The sequence below is a fragment of the Cricetulus griseus genome, chromosome 8 (genome assembly GCF_003668045.3).
Source record: "Cricetulus griseus strain 17A/GY chromosome 8, alternate assembly CriGri-PICRH-1.0, whole genome shotgun sequence".
NCBI classification, from domain to species: Eukaryota; Metazoa; Chordata; class Mammalia; order Rodentia; family Cricetidae; genus Cricetulus; species Cricetulus griseus.
In genome coordinates, this window is record NC_048601.1 from 64912658 (window position 1) to 64937511 (window position 24854).

At 39.7% G+C, this 24854-nt stretch overlaps 1 protein-coding gene across 1 annotated transcript in view; it reads right to left on the reverse strand.

The window, feature by feature from the left end:
* Nucleotides 1-24854, reverse strand: part of Dnah6 (dynein axonemal heavy chain 6) — a 192975-nt gene that overhangs the window by 165297 nt on the left and 2824 nt on the right. Inside the window, exons 3-11 of the mRNA XM_027429458.2 lie at nt 22664-22825; nt 20889-21151; nt 12597-12864; nt 9926-10060; nt 9718-9838; nt 9295-9421; nt 8413-8581; nt 6958-7074; nt 5438-5638 (exon numbers count right to left, since the gene is read on the reverse strand). Coding sequence (XP_027285259.1) covers nt 5438-5638; nt 6958-7074; nt 8413-8581; nt 9295-9421; nt 9718-9838; nt 9926-10060; nt 12597-12864; nt 20889-21151; nt 22664-22825 — 1563 coding nt within the window. The remainder of the gene's footprint in view (nt 1-5437; nt 5639-6957; nt 7075-8412; nt 8582-9294; nt 9422-9717; nt 9839-9925; nt 10061-12596; nt 12865-20888; nt 21152-22663; nt 22826-24854) is intronic.

The window sequence follows — 24854 nt, forward strand, 5'->3', positions numbered from 1 at the left end:
TCAGCCTAGACACAAGGGGGAGGGCCTAGGCCCTATCCCAAAGGATATGACAGACTCTGAAGATCCCCCATCGAAGGCCTCACCCTTCCTGGGGAGCAGAAAGGGTGTGGGATAGACAGGGTGTTAATTGGGGATGGGCAGTGGAGGAGGAGAGGGAGAGGGAACTGGGATTGCCATGTAAAACAATCTTGCTTCTAATTTAAATTAAAAATTTGGAAAAAAATTGTACCATCAAGTTTATCACTTTGTTCTATTAGTGTGTCTGGGTTTTTTTAAATAGTTATTTTTAATTGTGTGTCTCTGTGGGTGTCTTCAGAAGCATGTAGGATCTTCTGGAACTGTAGTTAGAGATGATTTTGAGTCACCATATATATGGGTGCTTGGAACTGAACTCCAATCCTTTGAAAGGACAGCAAGTGCTCTTAACCGCTGAGCCGTCTCTCCATCCCTAAATGCATCTGTATTTTGAATCATAATTAAGTGATCTTTTCTTATGAATGACATTATACAAGAATTGACTCACTTACATAATATTATTTTACTTTTATATACCTGATTAACATATCCTTTTGTGTGTATTAAAGAATATTTTGTTTTTAAATTTTATAAAATTGCAGATATTTGTGGTATGAAATATGTTTTAATATGTATATGTGTTACATATTTGCTAAATGGGCTAAGGGCTAATAAACATGAGTTTTCTCTATTTTTTTGGTAAAAAGAGTTAAAAACCAATCTTAGCAATTTTCAAATGAATGATATATTAATATAAACCAGTTACTCTGAGGCACATTAGATTTCTTGAATTCATTTTCTAGTGAGTTTTATTAAAATATGTTCATAATACAAAATGATGGCAGTTATATTTTTATACACATAAATCATTTACTTTGCCCCCAACATTCCCCTTTTCTCTTCCTAAACAGTCCCTTCTACTTCCATACTTTAACTGTTTTAGCTGACTCATGTGTTAGTGTGTATAACGTAGGATACAGGCCTAACGGTTCACATGGCTAGCCCATGGTCACAGCCCCATTGAATGAAGAGTCTGTATGTGCTTCAGTGACTTCTGTTTGTTCTTTGCATTTAATAATTCCCTGTATATTGGCATTTATTTTCTGACTTCCTGTTTTAGTCTATCAATCTGATATCTATTCATGAGGCCCTTTAATGCTAGAGTATTATTTATATTTAATACTGAGTATACTATCTTTCAAAGCCTTTTTCTTTTCAGATTTTAACTTACCAGATTGATTATATACTTGCCCACCTCTTTGGGTCAAAGGATTTTCTAATTATATTGAGCTATCCCAACTGAGAATACTCTTTCAATTGTAGTTTGTGTCTTCCACAAAATCTTCAACGTTTTCTACATTCATACATGTGTTTTTAATATTTCCTATTGGTTATTATTATTTATGTTACCTCTTTTTGTTATTCTGAGTGGAGGCTTTTTTGCTCTAAGCATTTCTTATATTCTAGAACAACATATTGTGAATACTTGTCCTTAGAAATTGTTTCATACGAAGTAATGAGTTTTATTACATGTGTCAGACACATGTGCCATTATACTCCATTTTATCCCCCCTGACATTTCTTGTTCCCCATCTTTACTAATTCCCCTCTTTCCCCAATAGTCCCTCCTCCTGCTTTCACAGCTCATGTATCCTCCCCACTCTCAATAAGACAGACTCAGAAAAACAAATACTATTTGTTTCTCTCTCTTGCAGAAACTAGACTTAACTTCTTATGTGTGCATATATATATATATATATATGTGACGTATGTGAGGGGTCATAAACTAAAAGGAACCATGAAAATGGAGGAAAAGGTCTTAAGGGAGGGGTAGGGGAGGGATTGAGAGGACAACGTGTTTTGTTTGTGCAAACAAACTTGTCTGGAGATCAGAGTACAGAGCTAGTCACTAGTTAACCTTAGAGGTCAGGCACTGGTGGCACACACCTTTAATCCCAGCACCTGGGAGGAGGAAACGGGAAATGATATGGCTGGGTAGAGAGAGAAATTGATAAGGCAGGGAGGAGACAGGAGCTTGGTCTCTTTTGGTCTGGGAAGTTGGCAAGGTAAGGTGTGGCTGTGGCTTGCTCCTTTGTCTCTCTGATTATTCAGCGTTTACCCCTATAGATGACTCCGGGTTTTTATTATTAAGACCTAATTAGAACTCATGCAACAGTAATGGTCTTTGGAGATCTGATAAAATTCCCCTATGAAGTCACTGGGGCCTAGTGCTTTTTGTAAGGTTCAACATTCTCTATGGCAAGGTTTCTATGTGTGGCTTGTTATGGTAAACACGACACCCCTACGTATTCAAATTCATTTTGATCAACATCTATACAGTAACCTCAGAGCTTATAAAGGCTTTTGTTTGTTTTAATGATCATTTCTTCTCATTCTAATTGTGTTGGTTAGGTCTGCTCTATTCTTATCTCTTTTCTGTTTGGTCTTCCTTATGATGAGAATGGTATGTTAAGGTATTTTATTCACATTATTTTTATTTATGTTCCATTTGTGCTTTAGTCTGCCTCTTAGTCTCATGAAAGAGTCTCCTGACACATACATTTATATTTCATCACAAATAGTGGGTTTTAAAAGAGCTAACTTTTTTGTTCCATTAGTGCTTCTTGACTTAACTACTCCTCTGTCTGGCTTTGGGGTTAACGGAGTAGGCCAGACACTGCTGTCCACGGAAAGGTCTGCCGGCAAAGATGGCCTTTGCTCAATATTAGAAAACCTGGGTTTCAGAAAGAGCTCCCTCATCACTTCTCTGGAAAGTGCTGCTCATATATGAATAATTCAGGAAACCACGCAGTTTATGCTGAACATCTGCTCTCCCTTGGGGGAGTCTAGCATTTTAGCCCATGCTAGGCTGAGCATGCATGCCTTCGTGGTGAGACTCAGTAGGAACCTGAGTCTGAAAAGCTAAGCAGCATCCTCTAGACGCTGTTTCAGGGGTCCTCGCTGCTGGCTGCGGAAGGGATTGAGTGCTGCTTCTGTGTGCCTCTATGGGGAGACTGCCCTGGGGGCTTGTGCTCGGTTCCCCTGGACTTTATATCATGCTGTTGCCTTTTGCTTCACTGTGTTAAATCAGTTGTGTGTTTAACTACACCCTGAGTCCCTGGGGTCTCATTGCTGATATAGTCATCTCAACTTGGTCATAGTTAAAAATGTTTTCTGGTTATTTCTGTGTTGTTTAGGCACCTGTTTATGAATCTAATTATTTGATCTTTTTATTTTACTAATCACTTAATTTTTAGCTATGCCCTTCTCCTTCCATTTTACTGTCTCTGTTCTCTTTGCTATGTAAAGCCACATCATTATCTACTTTATCAGAACAGACCTAGATTGTGTGGTACTCTCATCATTATCTCTGTCTTTGCTTTAGGCTTATATACACTCACAAAGTTATGTCAAACATAGACATACATACAGGCAAAACACTCACACATATAAAGTAAATCAATCTAAGCTGGGTATAGTGGCACACGTCTTTAATCCAAGCAGAGGCTGAGGCAAGAGAATTTCTGTGAGTTTGAGGTCAGCTTGGTCTAGATGGCAAGCTCAAGACAGCCAGGTCTACATAGACAGACCCTGCCTAAAAAACAAAACAAACCATAACAAAAAACAAATAGATCTAAAATTTTTCTGAAACTGAGACATTTAAAGTATTTAGTATGGAATATTATTTTCAAAGTCTCCAAGTATGCTCTAGTTAGCAGCTGAGTTGGGAAGATGCTCAGGAAGGGGAGGCACTGGCCACCAAGTCTGATAACCTGAGTTCAGCCTTCAGGACCAGCCCTACAAGTTGTCTTCTAACTTCCATGCCTACTCTGTTTGCATGCACATCCACCCACACCCATACAAAAAATAAATAAGTGTGTAAGAAGCACCAGCATTTAAGGGTGATGAAAAGAAGTCTTTACAGTTAATCTCTAATAGGCCTCAAATAATCACATTGTTTTAAACACACACACACACACACACACACACACACACACACACATGACTTAAAAAAGATGACTTCAATTAGAATTATGGCTGGCCTACAATCCACACTGCCAGAGGACCCTAAGAGAGACATGCATGGTCCCCGGGAGAAGGGGAAAGGAACAAGATCTCCTGAGCTAATCGTCAGCATAGAGGGAGGGGAGGGAGAGTTAGGAGAAAGAGAAGGGGAGAAGAGGAGGGGAGAGGAGGACATGAGGGATCAGGAAAATAGAGGAGAGCAAGAAAAGAGATACCATAATAGAGGGAGCCATTATAGGTTTAAAGAGAAATCTGGCACTAGGGAAATTTCCAGAGATCTACAAGGATGATCCCAACTAACAATCTAAGCAATAGTGGAGAGGCTACCTTAAATGCCTTTCCCCGATAATGAGATTGATGACTACCTTATATGCCATCCTAGAACCTTCATCCAGTAGCTGATGGAAGCAGAAGCAAACACCCACAGCTAAACACTGAACTGAACTCCTGGAATCCAGTCACAGAGAGGGAGGAGTAATGAGCAAAGGGGTCAAGACCAGGCTGGTGAAACCCACAGAAACAGCTGACCTGAACAAAGGGGGCCTCATGGACCCCAGACTGATAGCTGGGAAACCAGGACTGATCAGGACACACTGAATGTGGGTGTCTATGGGTCCTCTGGCAGTAGATCAATATTTATCCCTAGTACAGGAATGGACTTTGGGAGCCCATTCCACATAGAAGGATACTCTCTCAGCCTAGACACACTGGAAAGGGCCTAGGCCCTCCCTGCTCCAAATGATATGATAGACTTTAAAGATCCCCCATGGAAGGCCTCACCTCCCCTGGGGAGCAGAAAGGGGATGGGCTATGGGGTCGCTGGGGGACAGGGGAGGAGAGGAGGGAGAGGGAACTGGGATTTACGTGTAAAACAAGCTTGTTTCTAATTTAAATTTTTAAAAAGGAAAAAAAAAAGAATTATGGCTGGTAATGCATTGCTCTGCTCTGTTTTACCCAAGGTGTCCCAAGAAACATGCCATTATTTGTTAGTGGCAGGCCACTGTTAGCCTGACATGGTAAGTTCTTTTAATGCTATTTTTGGTTTTGCAGCATATTTAAAATGTTTTTCTTACACTATTATTTGTTTTGTGTGATGGCAGATGCCATCATGCACTAAAGGAGGTCAGAGTTTCAGTTAGCTTGCAGGAGTCAGTTCTCTCTTTCTATCATGTGGGTCCCTGGGATTAAACTCGGTTCTACCTGCTGAGCATCTCACTGGCCCTGCAAGACAATCTTCAAGGTAGCCACATTATTTTCAGATTTTACTAGTTACAGATTAGGTACCCGTCAGTTTCTACAAATGCAACATTCAAAGATAAAACAGGAAGAAAGGGCACTTCTCGAATTCTGACAAACTGGGGATATAATAAACAGTTTTTAGTAAAAGCAAATCTACCTTTATTTGCAGGATGATGGTGAGAAAATTCCTGTCATCCTCAAGCACTGATGACAGGCTTGGTCCGGGGCCACAGGTCTTCTCTTCAACCTTCTTGTTAATGTACGGACTGGTGAAAGCGTTGAAGTATGAGTCAGGCACCAGATTAGGAACTGACAGCACAGTGTTTTGAAAATGATTAATTGCCCCAGAAATGCCATCCTGCCAGAGAGAACAGCACAAGCATAATGTAAGCACAGATGACTGGATTCACAAGGTTTTTAAATTTTCCTCATCTATAAGAATAACTCCTTCTGGGTAGTGATGGTGAACATCTTTAATCCCAGCACTTGAGAGGCAGAGGTGGGTGAGTTTGAGGTCAGCCTGGTCTACAGAGCTAGTTCCAGGACAGCCAAGGCTACACAGTGAAACCCTGTCTCAAAAACAAAAACAAAAAAATTTGCAATGCACTGTGATGAGATATATATTTGAAGAACAAACAAAACAGTAGAGGGTTATGAGAGAAGGAAAACCAAATGAAACTTCAGGGAAAGTTTAAATGATGGCTAGAAGTTTACTGGCATTTGGAAAATGGTTTCTATTCTAGAAATATAAGCTGATAAAAAATTAGACATAGAAACAAAGATTTATGCTCAAAGACATTCATTGTGGAATTACTCATAATAGCGAAAATGATTAGCAAAAACAAAAATATTAAATAATCATGGCTCAGACTTATTAATTATGGTATATGTATATTATGGAAATGCTATATTCTTTCCCAAAGATGTTTCCAAAGTAATTAATGAAATGGACAACTGCTTAAGATATAATGTTAAGGAGAAAGAAAGGGGGGAAGAAAGGAAGGAAGGAGAAAAGGAAGGAAGAAAGAAAGAAATATGGACAGAGAACATAATAGAAACCAATTTAAAATGTGCCCAAGTGCATATAACCTCATGGTAGATTAGGTACGCAGGTACACCAGAACACACAAAACAAAAGTGGAAGGAAACATGATTATTATTTTGTTTTGACAAATTTGTAGACTATTGTTAAAGAGTCGATGAATAACCAAACAGCAAAATTTTCTTTCTTTTTTTTTTTTTTCGGTTTTTCGAGACAAGGTTTCTCTGTGTAGTTTTGGAGCCTATCCTGGCACTCGCTCTGGAGACCAGGCTGGCCTGGAACTCACAGAAATCCACCTGCCTCTGCCTTCTGAGTGCTGGGATTAAAGGCGTGCACCACCAACACCCGACTGAGAATTTTCTAAGATAAAACATGATTTTGGAAAGATTTCAAAAGTGATGTTTACAACAGCATGATGTCTAAGACTCTGTTCAGAATAATGCTGTCATTGGTCTAAGGTTTGTGCCACACCGGGTCATCCTCTCTAGGCAGTGCCTTGACACACCTCTGATCTACCCCCAGGCAAGGGGATACCACTAACTGCAGTCTTACCAGTCAGTCAGCTGACCATCAAGAACTTGCTCCATTATTTTAAAGGTTGCTTATTTGCAAATATTAGGAAATGAAATACGCACCAGAAAGTCATCCAAAGAAGGCTCAAAGAGTAGCGACTCCACGGTCAGAATCAGTTCTGTGAGGAACATGGGGATGAGAGATTCATCTTCTTCCTGCTTCTCCACTAGTGGGGCCCCCTGGAAGGACCACATGCACATGTTACAAATACCCCACCTAGTGGGATGCTATGAAGGAGAGCAAACATACACAGATGAGTAGACTCAAGTTCACACAACGAACTGGGTTTAGATCCTTGGCATGTGAAAGTCTTTCTGGGAATAACACCATAGGAAGAACAAAAACAATGCTATTGGAAGATGATACAGCAACATAAAAATACATCTCTTGGTAAAAATGTAACTCAAGCAAACTTGGAAAACAACTTTAAATAGAAATGCAGTGTCGATAGTGTAGCAGAAACGAAAGGCCTAGAACCAGACCAATGACTCTTTGCATTGAACACTTGCAAGTAATGATGTATGGATAAAGGGTTTACTATGTGACTCACTGTGCCACACTACAGCTTCCATGATGAGATTTTCCCTTTTTTTCTCTTAAATTTTATTTTCATATATTGGTGGGGGCGGTTGCAAGGAAAGAGGGAGGATGTGAAGAGACAGGGAGATGAATGGAATGGGGATGCATGATGGGAAAGACACAAAGAACAAAAAGAAAGTTAAAAAGGAAATGGAAGGCTGGAGAGATGGCTCAGCCATTAAGAACACTGACTGATCTTCCAGAGGTCCTGAGTTCAATTCCCAGCACCCACCAGGTGGCTCACAACTATCAATGGTGGGATCTGATACCAGATAGAGCATTCATACACATAAAATAAATAAATCTTAAAAAAAGAAATGGGGTTCATATACTTGATAGAAGCCATACCTTATAATAACCAATTCTGTGACAGATATGCACTCGTTAATTTCTGTTGCTGTCATAAAATATCCTGACACAAAGCAACACAGGGGAAGAAAGGGTTGATGGGGCTTACAGTTCTAAGCTATAGTCTGTCCCTGAGGGGAGGTCAAGGCAGGAACTCAAGCCACTAGTTCCATCACAGCCACAGTCAAGGACAGAGGCAGAATGCATCCTTGTTTGCCTTTTAACTCCATATATATATATATATATATATATATATTATATATATATATATCCTTACTTACATCACCCAGGGTGCAGCCTAGCATATGGTGGCTTCCATACTCAGGGCAGGTTTTCCTCATCAATTAACAATCCAGATAATTCCGATAACAATACAGACTCACCCAAGGGCCAACCTGACTTACACAGTTCTTCACTAAACCTCCCTCCCTGGATGATCCTAGGTTATATCAAGTTGACAATTAATATTAACCAATATAATATTCAAAAAGAAATTTCTCTTTTTTCCCAGAATATAGAAAATACCAGGAAAAACAAAAACCACAGAGATGCTCCTCAGTAGACACCAGGAGACACGGTTTTGTGCAAACCTTCTTCTCAGCGACTTCGGCCTTCTCTTCAGTAATCCACTTCTCAATGATTTCTGCTGAGGGCGTTCGCTTTAGTTTGTCAGTGAGATAATTCAGAAGTGAGCTGGCACTGTTTACTGTTAGGACGTGCAGGGTGTTCTGAATTAGGTAGTCATTCAGACGGATGAAGCTTGAGAAAAAGGCAAACACCCTCAGCTTTCTGTGATTACTACATATTCCTGATAGCAACTCTAAGGCAAGGATTTAAAATTGAAAACAAAATGTCTCCTGGAGTTTTGCTTGAATTGTATTATAACACGAGATGCTTCGGAATTGGTCTCAAACCTTCTTCCCTTGAAATCATAATTATATTCAAATACAGGATATCGACCTAACTAATGGCCCGAACTTGCCCACAGGTTATGAGATGAACAAGATGCTTGTTAGGAATAATGCACCCAGCTTGTTCAGTCAAGGGGCCATAGGAGTCTTTCAGGGAACCATAGGGAAAAACTCTACACATACAATGCATGTAGCTTGTGTCTATAAGCAAAGCATGAGATCTTTGCAATCTGGTTTTTATGGTGCATGTACTGTGGGATGCTGATTTGGTGCATGCATTGTGGGAAACTCACACCTGAAACACAGCACTCAAAGTGCACATCAGTTTTCTTCAACAGCAGCTGTTAGCCCAAAGACACCAGTCGGTGTTCTTACTGGAGTATTGGCATTGCAAGCTGTATCTATGTTTTCCGTAGGTTCTAGAAATCAAACTCAGGCCATCAGGCTTGCAGGGCAAAGCCTTTACCCAGTGATCCTTCTCCCCAGCCCAGGGTTGACTTTTTCACGTCTTGAGAAGTGTAGATTCTCTACTCTATCCCAAAAGAAATAAGATGCTCTCACCATGTGAGCCTCATGCAGTGGTGCCTTTTGCTGGCTTGTTCTGTGTACGACATTTTTTCAGATTCTCCGTAAGTGGGCAAATCAAATGGAGCTTCAACGAGATTTGCAATGTTTACCTTAAAGTAATCTAAGGACAACATAAGGCACAAATCTTCTGTAAAAGTTCCATCTTTCAATATAGATTCAAAGAAAGAAAAAAAAGCCAAAACACAGAAGCAACAAAATCCTTTGATTTGAGAAACAACCCAGGACCCCAGAAAACAAATAGATAGAATTTATGCAAACAATTTATACATACAAGCAGAAGTTTAGAATAAGTGAAAAGAGAATAGCTATTTAACCAGAAACAAAGTGAAAATACAGAAGAGATAGAATTTTAGAAGCCTGCCTCCCTGGACCCTCCCAGTTCTTGACCCCTCATACCTTCATAGGGTTCGAATACACAGTCATCAGGAATAAATCCTGCAGCACGTAAGGCGAAGCGGCATGACCTCCTGACCACATCTTTTGCCTCATTTCGGAAATCATCAAGGCGCTCTGTCACCTAAACATTGATGGTGTGCATAATTACTCACGGCAAAGACAGGGTCCTGAGAAAGGAGTCTAAAACTTGACAGACAACATCTATTACCTCCTGTAGTCGCACAATTTGCACAGCCTTGAACTCCTGCAGGGTGTAGGTGTGGAATTTTTCAATGTAACAAAGTCCCATAAAACTCAGTTGGTAGCACATTTCGTTAATTTTAAGAAGAGCTGGTCGAAGATACTGAATGAAAAGAATTCATCATTAATTAATGTTTAATGTCATACATTGTAAAAATGTGTGCACAATGAAACCTGGTTATGAAGGGTTATAAGAGTTATGAAGGGTTAGAAGTACAAAATCACAAAGCAAGGAGGAACTTTTCAGAAACATTTTTGTAAAAGAATAACTCAAGTTATCATATTTAGTTTACCCAATTCTCTCCTTTTCACTTCAAGAAGGATGCATGTCTTTTGGCTATTAGAGGGATAAAATTGAAGACAAGTGGCAAAAAGCTACCCATTTTAAATTTCATTAGTTTTGGCTAATGGTTACTAAATGACTTCACAGTGCCCAGTCACAATGATCACAGCAGGGACCACTTATTAATCCCAGAGGCTATGACATATAACAAAACCAAACTTGACTCTAAATTTGCCATGGCTAACACAATGCATTGGAAAAGGATAAAGGATAAATGACTCAGCACTTTCATCCTAGCAATGTGCCCAGGAGGAAAAAAAAAAGTATATATGGATATTTATGTTTAGAAAATATTTAGAGAATTTATAATATGCTTAGAAAAATTATACATGGACATTAATTTACAAGTGCATTTATTTGTAAAAGCATTACTTGTGATTGTCAGAAAGTAGAAACAGTTGTGTATCTATCACGAGATAAACAAATAAATAAATAAATAAATAAATAAATAAATAAAGTAGGTATAACCACACAAAGAAATATATTTAGCCAGTGAAAATAAAGGTTATTTCACAATGCAGATGCACTTTGAAGAGAGTACATTAAGTGAAAAATGTTGGTCATATTGTATGATTCCATGAGTGCACAGAATAGGCAAAGTTATGGAGACAGGAAGTAGATGTTGGGGAGAAACAGGGGAGTTGGGGAGAAATTGAGAATGACTACTGGTGGCAAATGTAGCTTCTTTTTTGGGTAATGGATATGTGTCCAAAATGACTGTGGCAATGGTTGGTCTATCCTGTGAATACACTTAGTAATCTACTGTGGGTGGGTGCATACACAGCAAGCATGTAAATTACATATCAGGAAGTTGTTAAGGAAAATAAAATGTAGGCACAGGTGCTTACAAAGGTTGGCTACTTTCATGAAATAAAAGTTTCATGACCAGCAAGTAAAGATATCAGTCACCAAGCAAAGGACCTTAGCTCAATCCTAGGGACACAGCAGGTAGAAGGATAGAACCAACCCACGTAAGTTGTCCTATGACCGCCACACATATATCACGGCAATTAGGTGGACACACATACACATATGCAAACACTCCAGACAACTAAATGCAATGACATTTTAAAAACAAGGTTTGGAGAGATTGCTCAGAGGTTAAGAGCACTAGCTGCTCTTCCAGAGGACCCAGAGAACCTCTTCCAGAGGTTCTATTCCCAGCACCCCACGTGGCATCTTACTACTATCTGTAACTCCACCCCCAGGGGATCCAACACTTTCTTCTGGCTTCCACAAGCCCTGAACACATACAGTACACAGACAAATATGCAGGCAGCACACCCAAACACACAAAATAAAGGTTAATTTTTAAATTTAAAAAACAATTCTCATATATAAAAAATTTAAATTCCATGATTCTTTTAGCCTAGTCTTAGAAGAATGAGACATTGAAGTCACTTAATTGTATACATTGAGCTTGTAGAGTATTGGTTAGCAGCTAATAGGTGTTCGAACCACAGCAGTGAGTGGATTCCCAGGCAAATCTTAGCTTAGAAAGATGAGAACTTTCTAGCATACTCAGAAAAAATTTAACCAAGACACCACTGGCAAAGTGACAATTCTCTGTACATTAGAGAAGACAACACAAGGACTGGGAAAGGTCACTTAAAAGACAAATCCAGGAAGAGTTTGCATAATGACTAAAAATAACTGTGTGGTCTCTGCAGTATTTAAAGCATGGCGAAGACATTCAAGCGGCTGATGAAGTTAAAGATGCAGAGTTTGAGGTTAATGCTGTAAGGGAATGGGGTATCCTTTACAGTTCAGCATGCTCAGTGGGATGGATGACCCGACATGACGCGTCCTACACACTTCCTTTGCACGATTAATTGTAATTATTATTGATCTATATTAATGTTAGTTCTCTCGACCTCTTTTGTCGTACCACCGACATGCCCATGAGAATCTATCAGATTATTCTCAACAGAAGCAACCTGTAGCTGCTGACCAGAGATGGTGACTAGTGCAGAAATAGACAGATGAAGTGGTTGTCTGTACAACACCTGAATATAATTCTTCATAAATGGGGCCAGGGTGCATGAGGCTCCATCCCTCCAGGCTGCCTCTAATTGAAGCAGACCTGTGACTCTCATTCTTCTGACTTTTGCTGCCCTAGTTAAGGGGCCAGACCTCACTGATGACTGGGTTGCTAGATGTTGCAACAGGAAAAATGACTGTGAGTACTTCCACCAAGATGAAATAGTGTGTCAGGTGCGTGTATACCAATGCCTGTGACCAAGTCACACTTTCTTGCCCTGTAAAGCTCTTAAACACATGATTAAGAAATACATACAGGATTAACAATGAACAGATTTTTTTGTAGCGCTTTTCGACAGCTGGTGATTTTCTTGGAGCGGACATTCTTCCTCCACACACTGAACGCCTTCCATTTCCGGAAGAGTGCGAATATGGGGATCTTAGTGAGTTCTCTGTGGTACAGATACTCCTGCTCCCATCGCTCAATCTCGATGTACTCACTGTCGTCGTTGTGAACGTGGGTCACTGCCTTGTTACTAATCGTGTAGTAGTCATTTTTAACGATGTTCTCAAAGCTTACGACCCTGTGGACAAATACCAGTTGGGACACAAGAATAAGCAATGGGAGTGCTTTTTGTTGTAAAAAGAGAAACGTATTCAAGGTGAATACCATTTAAATTTTAACAAAATTCTAACAAACTTTTGAGTTAAAGGAAAGTCTGAAGAGACAAGAGAAGAGCTAGATTTAAACATCGGATGAGACATTAGAGAGATTCAACATTAGCCATGTGTAATCATTAGAGATAGGTGATCTTTTCAACAAAAGAAATCCATTATAGACATTTTATTGCATTTATTTACATATTGTACAGGTGTGTGGTGATCAGAGAACACCTTGTGACAGTTTTCTCCTTCTACTCTGTGGGTTCTCGGGATCCAATTCAGGCCCTCAGGCTTGGCTGCAAGCATCTTTCCTCACTGAACTATCTTGCCACCCTCACTATAGATGTTACTTTTCTTGAGACAGAATCTTAATATGTGGTCCTGGCTGTCTTGGAACTACTATGTAGACCAGGCTGGTCCCAAACTCACCGAATGCCTGTCCCTGCCTCCTGAGTGCTGGAATTAAAGATGTGTGCCACTAAGCCTGGCTCCACTCTAGCTATTTTAATCTTAGTAGTCTTTTGTGCAAGCTGCTTGGAATTAAGTTTGTGTTAATTATTAACTCTTTACCAGTTATTCAATATCAATAGCACAGAAGACCTTAAACTATCTAGTACTGACAGAATTATAAGACAAAAGAAAACATGAATTTTGAGGAGAATCGACTCCAATTAAGCTAAAATAATGTCTAATTCATCACAGATTATTGTCCAAAAATTTTTAGCCAAAGATATCCTTTTTCATCTGCCCTCTTCATCAAGGGCATTTCTCAACTTCACATAACCAAAGAAAACTAGACCAAGAAGAAATTCAAGAACAGGATAAATTAAAAGGAAAAATAAGGGTGGATTCTATAAGAATTTTTTGATTGAAAATTCTTTGATAAGAATTTAAGATACAAATATATTTTCCTCAATTTTAACTACAGCAACAAAATATGTTCCACTTAAGTGAAATCAAACAAGTGTGAAATATGCTATAACACCTTGTCAAACTATGTTTGGGAATTTAGGAGAGCAATAGCCATAGTCTTTGAAAGCCTAAAATCACAAGACAGTGATTAAAAACCAAAGCCCCCAAACTACGCCTGTATTAAAGCCATGCAAAAAGTATGTGCAATGTGGGCTAGAGTGGGGGCCCAGTGGTTAAGACCAATGGCTATTCTTGCAGAGGACTGATTGGATGGAGTTCAATTCCCAGCACCCATGTCAGATGCTGACAACCACCTGTTCCTCCAGCTCCAGAAGACCTGTTGCCCTCTTCTGGCCTCCACAGGTACTACACTCATGTGCACATATCCCCAAGCCCCGGACACACACATAGTTACAAACAGGGAAAAAAACACTTTTTAAAAAAGTAGACAATGGCACTCTAGTGAAAACCAACATTTTCCACATATGTTCTGTTCTTGGCTCTGCATTCTGAATCAGGAGTCTAAGGCCCTTTAAAGCAGTGTTTTGGACATCTGTGAGCTGCCTGTAGTGGTTGAAGATAATAACTTCAGGTACAAACTGTCAGGTACTGGTAGTCCTTTCTCCCAGCACTTCAGAGGTAGAGGCAGGCAGATCTCTGAGTTCGTGGCCTGCCTTATCTACAGAGAAAGTTCCAGGACAGCCAAGGCTTGAGGAACCCTGTCTCAAAAAAGCAAACAAACAAGCAACTTAAGGGAACATTTATGATCAGTTTTTAAAAGATCAGAACAAAATTCTTATCTGCTCTGGGCCTCTTCATCAAAAGCTATGAACCACTGCCTTAAACCAGTTTGGGTTTTTAATTTCTACTTCTGCACTAATAAAACCTAGTGAGAATGTTGCTTCCCTACTTCACTGCTACCAGGGAAAGCTCGGACATGCTTTGCTTTCACCTGATCTCAGCGTCTAACTTTTTCGTTTGATTTCTAATTAACTCACACTGGAAATGTTTGGAAATCACATAGGGCATTGCACGACACATTTGCAAGCTTTTCCTTTGCCACTATCCATAGCTAAGGGTATAACTGGTATATATTTGGAGTAATTCTCTCCATAGTGTGAAACTTCAGTTTGCCTCTTCTCCTAGTCACTATGAAGAGATACAATGATCAAGGCAACTTGTGTAAAAAAAACGCATTTAATTGGGAATACGCTTTCAGTTTCAGAGGTTAGCTCACTATCATCATGGTGGGGATGGTGGCAGGCAGACATGGTGCTGGAGCAGTAGCTAAGAGCTCCATCCTTAAGAAATCCACCCTGAGTGGGGGGGGGGCACTGGGGTGAGATCCCAAAATACATCACCAGCCGGGGACCATGTGCTCAGGACACAAGCTGGATGGTCAGCATAGAGTCACACTGGATGATTATGAAGAAGCAAGAATCCAAATCAAATCCACATAAATTGTCCTGTGTTCTAAGGTTCCAGATCAACAAGCTCTCTGGACCATGCTGGCAAAGATATTTTTCATCTGTTGGTCTTCTCTTGGAAATTTCAAACAAGAAAATCTGCAGAATCCAAGCGACTTCATTCTCACGGAGACAGAAGAATCAGCATGGAGTTTTCCCTCCCTTGGCATCTCTTACTCTTTCCTCCACACTGACACAGAAAAGCTGTGCCTAACTCTCTTTTATGTACTCTAGGCTCTTAGTTAATTTTTCTCTATCTAAACTGTGCCGAACTTCTAGTTTTTTTTTTTTTTTTTTTTAGATAGCTTTTCCTGCCCCTGCTGCTGATCTAACTTCAGGCCTCACGTCTCCCCTGTGTCCTTCAGAGTGTTGTGTACCAGCCGCCATATTTACCCTTCCTCTTTAAACCTCCTGAAAACCAGCTTGGATTCCCACTAGTCCTCCTCCCCCGCTTCCCACTTCCTAAATAAACCAAGTTTTTTTTTTTTTTCTTTTTGAGGGGTTTAAATAATATAATGAAATAAGACCATATCTACCCCTATATCCTCCTCAAACATGCCCCCTTTCAATGTCAATGCCTTTTTTCATCTCACACTAGATCCAGTGTGTGTGTGTGTGTGTGTGTGTGTGTGTGTGTGTGTGTGTGTGTGTTATTTGTGAAGATGTATGTGTATGTGCATGTGTGTATGTGGAAAAGTGTGTGTGAATGCATGTGTCAGTGTAGGTATTCATGCATGTGTGAAAGTATGTATATATACCCATGTGTGTGCGAGTGCGTGCACTTGTGCATGCATGCATACGTGTGTGTGTGTGTGTGTGTGTGTGTGTGTGTGTGTGTGTACATGTGAAGGCCAACCTCAAGTGTTATCCTTAGGAGTCATCTGCCTTACTCTGTGAGGCAGGGTCTCTTACTAGGAAATGGAGCTCACTGAGTAGACTAAGTTGGCTACCCAGAGAGCCCCAGGGATTCCTCTGTCTCCACCTCCTCAGCACTGGAGTGGCAGCATATGGCATCGTGCTCACTTTTTTTTTTTTTTTTTTTAACCTGGGTTCTGGGGATTGAACTCAAATTCTCATGCCTGAAACATAAAAACTTTACTAAGTGAATTATCTCCTTTGCACTGTTTCCTGCTATTATAATGAGACTCTTTTTACAAGGATCCTACACAATCCAGTTAGTAGACAGAAAGGAACAGCCAGGTCAAGCAAAGCCCATAAATATTTAGATGATGTGTGCAATGTTCTGTAATCTTATTTCCTTAGAATTCCTTATCAGTTGCTGAAAGATCCTTTTCCAAATTCAGGTCCCAAGACACTATGCTATGGAAGTCCCCAAGTGATGATTCTCCACCATATGTTTGATTTCAGCTTGTCCCCAGGCAGAAATAGTTTACCAACCAGGGCCATTGTTTGATCACAATCAATGTTATCTAGAACCAATCAAGTTTACTCTTAACTAGGGGAATGGAGTTGTGATTTTTTTAAACAAAGATCATGTTCACATGCAGCACAAAAGTGTTCTATAATCCTAGAACGTTTCCCAACTTTGATGTAAAATACCCACAGTGACAGAACTTTGGTGGCTGCAAGGGCTTGTAAAGGCACTAGTGATAACTCTTTATACCACACAATAAGAAATGCAAAGGATATAGTCAATCTTGAGTTTGATAAAAGTTTCATATAACATGTAGTTCATAAGTAACCATGGAAATACCCCTTCCTTTTCTGAAGCAGCTCCCTGAATTTTGAATCAAGACTTGGTGAAGGATCTGTTGAAGGTCTTAGCAGCCACCTCTGCTGAGAGAGTCATGTAAGCAGGATGAGGCAATTGGTGAGGCAATTTATTGCCGTGTGCTAGATGTCCCCAACATTTGGATGGCTGGTCCTCTTGAAATTAGCTATCAAAGGCACCATCTTTTTTTTTCTTTCTTTCTTTCTTTTTTTTTTTTCTTTTTTAGCTCTAGATGATGTCTCTTTCTGTGACAGATACAGTGTTGAATTTCTTGTGGTAGGATAATTGCACTAAAGTCTGGTCAAACATTCCCATGCTTAGTGTTTTGGAAACATTGGTGAAGCTGTCTCTCAAATACAGATGTAATTAGTTCAGTTCCACACCTCTAATGGAAATAATCCAAGAACTGTGTTAAATCGTTCTTTCCCAGAGCTAAAATTTTGAATTCCTTCTTCTTGTCAGCACGTGTTAATGCATTTCCCGGCAACTCTTGTAGTTTTCTTCAGTTCATTCGGGGGTGGAAATGGCAGTTACAGTTTTGTAACCAGGAACTGTTCCTAACTAAATCTCCAAAGTTGTATCATTTGCAAATATTTTCTGATTACTGCCAAAATTCTTCTTTTTTAATCCAACACATTAAGAGTAAACCTAGAGAAACACCCTACTCTTGTTCCTTTGCAGTGGCCAAAGCTAAAAACAAACAGACAAACCACTTTGATCTGCAGAAGATGCCGATTATAAGTGGTGGTTGAAGGCTTAGCTGTAAACAAGTCACTTATACTACTCCATCGAGGGAGAAGGGGCAGAGTGGATGTAAGATGGAGGATATTGAGAACAACTGAAGAATGTCTTCCAAGCACAACACAGTCAGGGCAACCAAGATCTATCTAGCAGTCTTACAACTATGTGTGCTGCCACTGGATCCACAGAAGCTGGGTCCTCCTAACAGTCAGCTATGGAGGGGGAGGGTGCCGTTTCCAAACACTGCTGGATCTATTAGCAAGCAATGGATTTGGGGAAGGGGCAGGCACAGTAACCAGCTGCATATCCATCCATTGGTGAGTTCACCAGGCTCTGATGGTTAGTTCTGAAGGCAGGGTCACACAGACAACCTAGTTAAACTCTGTGGGACACTAAGCAAAACCAAAACTAGTAAATGAGGGAAAGGTGGGGGCCAGGGCACAGCTGGACAACATATCTAGGCATATCTTCTTGAAGCATATTCTTGAAAATACCGTGAAATGCTTAACACATACCACTGAGCTGATTCTTTAGAATGAGAAACTTTTCCCCAGAAGGACCATGGTAGAAAAAATCCACTCTACATTGTGTGTATTTTACTATGTTTAGCAAGTTCATCTTTTGTTTTGCTTCAGAGACAAGATCTCTTTATTATGTAGCTCTGGCTATCCTGGAATTCACTATGTAAACCAGGCTGGCCTCAAATTCACAGACATCCATGGGCCTCTGCTTCCTGAGTACTGGAATTAAAGGCATGCACCACCATGGTAGGGTACTATGCTTAGCAATTATGGAAAGGTGAGAAATAAATTTGCATTTGGTAAACACTATTCTTTTCTTGATGGTGAATACATATTCCATGTAGCACTCTGCTATCTGGGTTGATGGATTTTTTTTCTTCCGAAGTCAAAATTATGGGAATAGCTCCATATACGAATCAAGAAATACATTTATAAAATTAACAAATAAACTATTATTCACTAATCTTCCTTTAAAATCTTTAACTTCCTCTTCAAAATTGACAATTATTTGAAAACTAATAAAGTAGTTGTGATAGCACTTTTGCAGTACTAAATATTAAAAATATTTTATACATCACAGGGTTTAAAATTCCATTATAATATTTGTATCTTTGTAAAAAACTAGTATTTTTTAACCGTAAAAAGCCTCTCTTGACTCTACTAATTCTCCTTAATATATCAACCTATTTCTTCTACAATGAAATGAAGATAAAAATGTATCTATCAAGAATAAGAATACTTTTACAAAGTGCCAGTGAAGGTGGGTACCACTCCACTTCTTTCCTCCAATTAGCATCCTTAAGTTCATATGCCTAAGCTCAAATGCTTGTTTTTCTCTCCTGAGTCTGGTCCATATGATCTCCTGTGTGTCTGGTAATAGCCACTCCACTCTCTCGCTCAGAGGAGACACTGAAGATGTCATCCTGGCTCCTCCGGTGGCTTTCCTTACTTGTGACCTCCAGAAGCATCTCAGTGACTTTCTTTTCAGACTTCCCGAAGAAATGCTTCAATTGTTTTTCCTGTGCCAGCACTGGCTCCACAACAGTCTATACTCACCACAGGAGGCACAAAGATCCTTCCCCAAACACAAGTCAGACATTGACCCTTCTCTACTTGAAATCCACCAGTCATTTTCCACGTTCTCACAGTAGAAGCTAAAGTCTTTCCACTGACCAACAAGGCCAAGTGATCTGCCCCAATTCTCCTTCACCCTGTGGCTGGCCAACAGCCTCCTGTGCCCCTTCAAAATAGCAGGGAACCAGGATTCAGTCTCTTGCTGTCTGGAATGTTCTTTGTGCCTCCACATAATTCCTTCCTTTTTCTTCAACTTCTTGTTCAACCCCACTGGCCACTCTGGTTAGTTCACCACCTCTCTCCCAACACTTCTAATCTCTTTTACTTACTCATTTTCCACGTGCATCACTTTTAGCCTCTGTGTAACTAGTTGGTGCCTTGTGTTTGTCATCTTTGGTTGTTGAGATACACACTATCCTTCCTAAAAATTATTTCTCTTATTAATACCTTTGGGAGTCACAAAAAGTCTATTATTTTACATCATCATTAAAATACCGTTTCCTCTCTCCAGAACAGCTGTCTCCCATGCAATCCAACTGACAGACTACTGTACTTTAAAGTGGAGTCTTTAACAAGGAAAATGAGAGCCAACAATGAGGACAGTAGCTTGAGGAAGTGGGGGCCATAACTAAACTATTGTCACTGAGAAGGAAAGCCTTAACAATATCTTTCAAGCTGACTGAGTAGTGGAGAAAGGCAGTATTGTCTTTTGAAGTAGGTGGAGCAGCTATCATCGATTCGTCTGACTTTTAATGTATGATAACTTCAAAATATTGACAACCACACAGTACTTCAAATTGTAGCAACAGCATGTATGCTCAGTGTTGATGGAGGGAACACAGGTGTGTCTCTTTGATAATGTTCCTTGTTCCTTGAAACCCTTATTTCTACCCTACAAAGAAAAGTTGATGTGAGGTTGGAGAGATGGCTTATTAGTTAAAAGCACTTACAATGAACCCCTTCTGTTTGTTCTCAGGACCCACATAGCTAAACACAATAGTCTGTAACTCCAGTTCCAGGGTATCTGAAGCCCTCTTCTGGCCTCCAAGGGCACTGCATTCATGTGGTACACACAGGCAGGCAAATACTCATACGCAGAAAACAAAACAAAATTTAAGAAAAGCCAAAGTAATATGTAAAATAAACCATGCATCATCTACTGTTTATAGATTGATATTTTTCTCAATTAAAAAAATACCAAAAATGTTTATAACTTTGATCAAAATACATACTGTAACATTATGTTAAGTAATGCCACATAAATATATGAGAAACACAGCAGTGTTATGCCCTGTAAAATAGTTAACTTTTATAGCTAGGAAAAGGAAAGATAATGGGAGATAGAAATAAAATTATTGTAAGAGATTTCACTTACAATTGTGGGATAAAATTACTTTTGATCGTATTTATCACTAGTACCCAATCAGTTATGGATAATATTTACAATCTTATTTGTGATTTGTTATGCTAAATGAATTGCTTCATACAAGGGAACTCACTTTAGATTATATGGATCGTATTCAATGGACGACTTGGGCACTGCCGAAATCATGTAAAGGAATCCGAGATGTTCATTCTCACGGATTATTTTGATGATTTGCAAAAGATCGCTAATGTTGGCTTTAACGACTTCTTCTCGGTCGTGGAAGATGTATGTAGGGTATGTCGAAGACCTCTTTCCAAAGAGCCCTCTTCTCCCAATACTCGTGCGTTGCAGTTTAGAAGGACCAGGAGCAAATACATCAGCGGAGGCACGATGGAGCTAAGCAAAGACAATTGTATTAGGCATGAGTTTCTGAGGGAAGAAAAAAAGAGGTGGGGGCAGAGACACAAAATCCCTTCAACGAGGAACAGTCTAAAGCTGGAAACTTTCAAACTGCCACTGAGGAGCAGCATCTTGGTCCTCACCATTCATCTACCACACAATGGTCCTTCTCTCCTTTAACTCCATGCTTCTCATACCTCAGTGCTGCTAGTTCTCTGGAGACCCTGGGAGCTCACCCCCCTCCTCACCTTACCACTTAGTGGATACCCTGATGCCTTTAGATGAACTCAGTCTTAGACAGCTGCCATCATAACTTGCACTGCATTTCACTTCTTTGTGAAACTCAGGGCTAGTTAGAGTGGATCCTGGAAATCATTTCTGTTATGGCTTTGGGGAAGCATTTCTTTCTCCTAGGCATCTCCTTTTTTTCTGTATTTCTCTTTAAACCCTTTTTAGCAAATTCCTTCCATTACAACCAATAACTGTGCATCGCCCTAAACTACTATTCTTGGTGAGCCATCCTTTCCACGCAAGGTGCCCGCACAATTTCTCTTTTATTCTTAACTCTCAAGATTCTGAGGCCCATTTTATGTCAAGTGAACAGTTTATGGTGAGTCAAACATTTTCCTGGCTCTACTTACATTGTCTCCTGAGGAGGAGGAACAGCCTCTCCCATGTCTGCTTCTTTCTTAGTTAACTGCAGTCACCTGAAACAGTGGTTGTTGTGACCCCTTTGGGGGCTCAAGGACCCTTTCACAGGAGTCACCCAAGACCAGCAGAAAGTTCAGATATTTACATTACAATCCACAACAGCAGCAAAATTACAGTTATAAAGTAGCAACAAAGTAATTTTATGGTTGGGAGTCATCAGAACACGAGGAACTGCATTAAAGGGTCTCAGCATTAGGAAAGTTGAGAACCGCAGACTTAAAGTCATTCTCTGATAACGATCCCTTCTTAAATTTATTCCTAAGAGAACTGTAAGGCAGTTAATCAGTTAATCAGTTTTATAATTTCCATTGACTATAAGGTATCTTTTTGTACTGAAGTCTTTCTCTCTCTCTCTCCCTGAGGTCTCATTATGTAGCCCTGGGAATTCTGGACCTTACTATGCAGACCAGGTTGACCTTGAATTTACAGAGATCTGCCTTCTTCTGCCTCCTGAGTGTTGGGATTAATGGTGTACACCAACCACACCTGGCTTGATCTCTAGTTTATTGCCCTTCTTCAGGATTTCCCAAGTTCCCCACTTTTGGTAAAAACTATAACAGATTTCAAATAATTATATATGATGTTTGGGGTATCATTAACATGCAAGAAAATGTCAGAAGACAATAAAGGCAGTAAAAATCTCTCTGTAATTTTCCTTCTCTATGCTCATTTTCTTTAGAAATATTCTATTATCCAAGTGTGGGCAACCTTGTCCATATTCTGAGGAATTGAAAGCATTTGAGCAACACTACACACATGACAGTTTAAATGATTGCTTAAGTGTTTTACATATCTTACCTGTTTCCTCTTCACAGTATCTTGAGCCTCCAGAGTAGTAAATGAAGGCCTTTCAAGCATGCTATCTGATGGCTTAATGATCCCAGAGCTCATTAGTTGACGTCGATTCTGTTCATATATGTATTCTGGCTGCTTATGATCTTGGTAAACTTTTAGCACTGGCTTTGGCGATAAGAAATAGGGTAATCTTGTTAATGTCATTTCGGACTTTATTCTTCACTATTGGACTCTTGCCCCTTTGGAACTTGATCTCCTCTGCTCTAAGTTCCTAGGCAAGCTAGAGTCCTCCTGCTTCCTGTCCCTGATCTGCTGCTCAAATAAGACTCTTCTGCTCAGTGTCAACAAACACTTCTAGAACTAAGATTAAGAAAAGCTCAGAACCATGTAATCACATACCCCTAATTAACTGTGACAATTTTACTACCACTCGACTGTTGAAAGAACCAAGCAACAACATACAAGTCTGTGTGCTGATTGAATCAGGACCAAGGCTCCAGGATACAAAAGGACCTTTAGAATGGGACACCCAAAAATTCCAGCAGATACTCAGTGGAAAGGAGGTCAATATCTATCCTGTTTAATTTTTGTCAACTTGACACAAACCAGAGTGCCCTGGGAAGAGAATTGCCTCCATCACACTGGAGTGTCTGTGGAGCATTTTCTTGACTCATGATTGATTGATGTGGGAGGGTCCAGACCACAGTGGCACAGGTGATCCTAGGAGGTATAAGAAATGGTTGAGCAAGCTGTGGGGAGCAAGCATTCCTTTGTAGTTGTCATGGGCCATAGAGTTTCCATTAAAACCACATACCTGTCAAGGTAGCAGAAAGCAAGTCTTTAGCATTATGCAAACAAATGCATTCAGCAGCAGTTAACTAAAAAGGTTGGGGAGTTCAATTTGACCTGTGGGCCATAGTTTGAAAACTAAATAAACTAACTGGCTTAGTCACTAGGAAATAAAAGCAGGAGTATTAGAGTTAATATTTGTTACATAGCTTGAAAACAAAAGCTGGAAATTAAACAGAAGAATTTAAAAGGATATTACTGGCAATAAACAGAATTCTTTAAGTATGTGTATGCTACATGTGTACATAAAGGTGGTTGTGATAGGAATCGAACTCTTGTCCTTCCAGTGCTTTTATCAGCTGAGTCATCTCTCCAGACCCCCAACAGGGCTTCTTTCAAAATAAGGAACAAAATTAAAACAGTCCACAATCAATTTTACAAGAAAAAGATAGGACCTTACTATAGAAAAACTACTAAACCACTAGAAAAAAATTAAGATTAAAAAGAGCTAAATGTAAATTATGGGGAATATGACATGAAAACCTTCATTGATATAGAAAATAATTAAATAAAATGTAACACTTATTTTAATAAAAATCATTAATCAAATGTAATATAAATTATATCAATATGACACTATTATAAATCTATGTTGTCTAACAAAAATAAAGAGCTGACAGCATCCAGCATGCAAATCTGTGGGTGTTCACATCCTTCCCTCCATTATAGGCAGAAAAAAATAGTTATCTTTCTGGAGGGCAGCCCAAAGCACTTTTCAACATTCAAAGTGTTTATATTGAAGGCAGAGGCAAGCAGATTGATCTAAGTTCAAGGCCAGCCTAGTATGCATTACAAGTTTCAGTTCAGCCAGGGGTACGTAATGAGAGCCCATCTGAAAAACACAGTGTGTGTGTGTGTGTGTGTGTGTGTGTGTGTGTGTGTGTGTGTGTGTGTGTAACATGACCTATAAAATATCACTACTAGGAATCTGTCTTTATATCTATATGTGTACAAAGGATCATTATATATCATAGAAAAATAACACATCACAAAACAAGAAACAACCTAAATTTCCTTGCATTGGAAACCAGTTAATGGGTGTTTACTATGGTGCTGAGGCAGGAGGACTTTGCTTTTGAGGCCAGCCTACACTCCACAGAAAGACACTGTCTAAGAAAGAAGTAAAGCAAGAAACAAAGTACCACACATGCATGGGTTACAACAATTTCTGCATGTGTTTAACTGAAATAAATAGTTGAGGGCTGGCAGGATGACTCGGTGAGTAAAGGTGCTTGCTGCTAACCCTGAGGACCTGAGTTTGATTGCTGAGACCCACAGGCTGGGAAGAGAAAGCTGACTCCAGCAAGGTGTCTGCTCACCTCCACATGTACAAGCTCATACAGCA